This window comes from Camellia sinensis, unplaced genomic scaffold (genome assembly GCF_055761805.1).
Source record: "Camellia sinensis isolate YWXY unplaced genomic scaffold, ASM5576180v1 Unanchor1, whole genome shotgun sequence".
Classification (NCBI taxonomy): Eukaryota; Viridiplantae; Streptophyta; class Magnoliopsida; order Ericales; family Theaceae; genus Camellia; species Camellia sinensis.
Genome location: NW_028128987.1, coordinates 22,892,488 through 22,894,844, shown reverse-complemented (window position 1 = coordinate 22,894,844; position 2,357 = coordinate 22,892,488). Strand labels below are relative to the sequence as shown.

Sequence of the window (2,357 nt, the reverse complement as noted above, 5' to 3'; positions counted from 1 at the left end):
AACTATTTACACCTCTAGCCAGCATCCCATTTAAGTGAAATTCCTTCAACACCTGAATAACCTCATCCTTCATTATGGGCCAACACCTTTGGAAACAAGCTAGATTAAACCCGTCAGGCCCATGAGCCTTATTCCCATCACACTCTTTCACAGCAACCCAAATTTCTTCCTCTGTAAATTTAGATTCCAACATAGCTGCTGCTTGTTCACTTATTTTAGTACTGACACCAACTAATGTAGGCGTACTCTCCCACTCCTCTGAAAATAACTTCTCGAAAAAATTCACCACTACTTGCTTAACCAGGACTGGCCGAACCACCAAAGACCCATTCACTGCCACAAAATCAAGCATATTTTTCCTCTGTCTTCTACTAGCCATCATATGAAAAAACCTTGAATTCTTATCACCATTTTCAGTCCAAAGTAACCTGGATTTTTGCTGCCACATGTTCTCTTTTTTTCTCTTTAGGTCCCAAACTAAACTTTGCACCTCTCTTCTACGACTTTTCTCAAACTCCTACAAATCTCTAGACTCAGCATTTAGGTCTCACTCATGCAATTCATCCTCAGCTTTTTTCAGTTTTTCATCCACATCACCAAATACTTCACTATTCCATCTTCGTAATTGACCTCGCAAGTGCCCCAACTTTTTCATAATCCTATAACTAGCCCACCCACTTACCTAACAACTATCCCATGCAGTCTTAACTGTAACAACAAAATTTGGATGTAAGCTCCAAGCATTAATACACCTGAATGGTTTTGGACCCCAGTCCCTCTCATCAGTTATAATGATAACTGGACAATGATCAGAAATACTTCTATTTAATCCCCACTGCTTAAAGGAGAATTTCTCAAGCCAGCCAATGTCCAAAAGAAATCTATCTAACCTGCTCCACCTCTCACCCTCCGCATCATTGTACCATGTAAATGATCTTCCTAACATTGGCAAGTCCAACAACTCCATAGTGTCAATAAAGCCATTGAAGTCCTTCATCCCCCTATCTCTTCTTATGCACCCTTTTCTCTCACTCATAAACCTAATCTCATTGAAGTCACCCCCAATACACCAGAGACTTGAAAAAACTACTCTCAATTTGGACGATGATTCCCATAAAGTCCTCCAGTCACTAACATCATTTGGTGCATACACATTAACAACTACACATTCAAATGAGTGATTAAGTATTCCTGCCATCAAAATAAAACTTTTGTGGCAGCAGCACTCTTTAAGTTCAAATACCTCAGGATTCCATAAGCAGAGAAGACCACCTGCACTGCCGTCGGCACCCACCTTCAAAAAGCCCACATCCTCAGCTGGCCACAAAGACTTGATGAACCCAACTTCAACACTGCTTTTCTCAGTTTCCTGAAGTAGCAAAGCCTCTATCTTTCTATCATTAACTAGCTTCTTAATGCTCCTTCTCTTCTCTGGTTTTCCCAATCCCCTAACATTCCATGTTACTATCTTCATCTATAAATGTCAGACACTCACCTGACCCCCAGAGCCTACTGAACAGCCTAAATAGCCCCTTCACCCTCCTCCACCATCTCCCTATCCTTCAATTCCAGCATTACAATTCGGTTGACAACCTCCTGCTCCTTATCTTTACAATCCATCCCACAAGGTAGCAAGAGCCTCCTCCCGAATCTCTCTCCTCCTTCTTGAAGCATTACTATGTCAAATTGAAGCTGAAATTGCGGCCACAGCAGCTCAAAAAATAGCACCATTTTTTAGACTTAGACTGGGCAGAACCCCTTTTTGTAATGCAAGACTTCGATGATGCTTGACTCTTCTTCTCAATTGAGAACCTTGCTTCTTCCCCTTATTATTAGTCGTACCCCTCCTAGCCGCAATATCCTTATCCTTCTTTGATCTAGGACTGGTTTTGGACAAAGAGATGGCCCAATTTGATATTGGGCTGCACTTTCACTTAAATTTGAATCTACCTCAATGGGCCCTGCAACTGTTGCCCCAGACTGAATTCCACTTAAAACAACTTGAAGATTAATATTGGGCCTTACACGATCAAACTCACAAACACTTTTTACAAATTCAGATGAACAAACACGGCCCACCTCTTTTTGCAATTCAACTGGCGCCTCATTCCTTGAGCTCATCACCAACTCCAAACCTTCTACATTACCACCTTCATTATGTTGTATACTTCCTAGACCATGCTCTATTGCATTGACCACCATATCTGCCAACGCCTCATTAACTCCATTCATTTGTACCTACTCTCTATCCACTGTGTCCTTTACTGAATTTGCCACCACATCATTATCTGCCACATCCGCTAAATCTTTTGCCACCTCCTTCGAATTATCAAACCCATCGTCCTCATCTTCTTTGC

The 2,357-nt window shown here is 41.6% G+C and overlaps 1 protein-coding gene across 1 annotated transcript; it reads right to left on the bottom strand.

Annotated features, from left to right (window-relative positions):
* Positions 1 to 682: 682 nt before the first annotated feature.
* LOC114321704 (uncharacterized) lies at positions 683 to 1,474 on the bottom strand. The gene has a single exon (XM_028268907.2). It carries the CDS (start codon positions 1,472 to 1,474, stop codon positions 683 to 685), a length of 792 nt encoding a protein of 263 aa, XP_028124708.2.
* Positions 1,475 to 2,357: the final 883 nt, after the last annotated feature.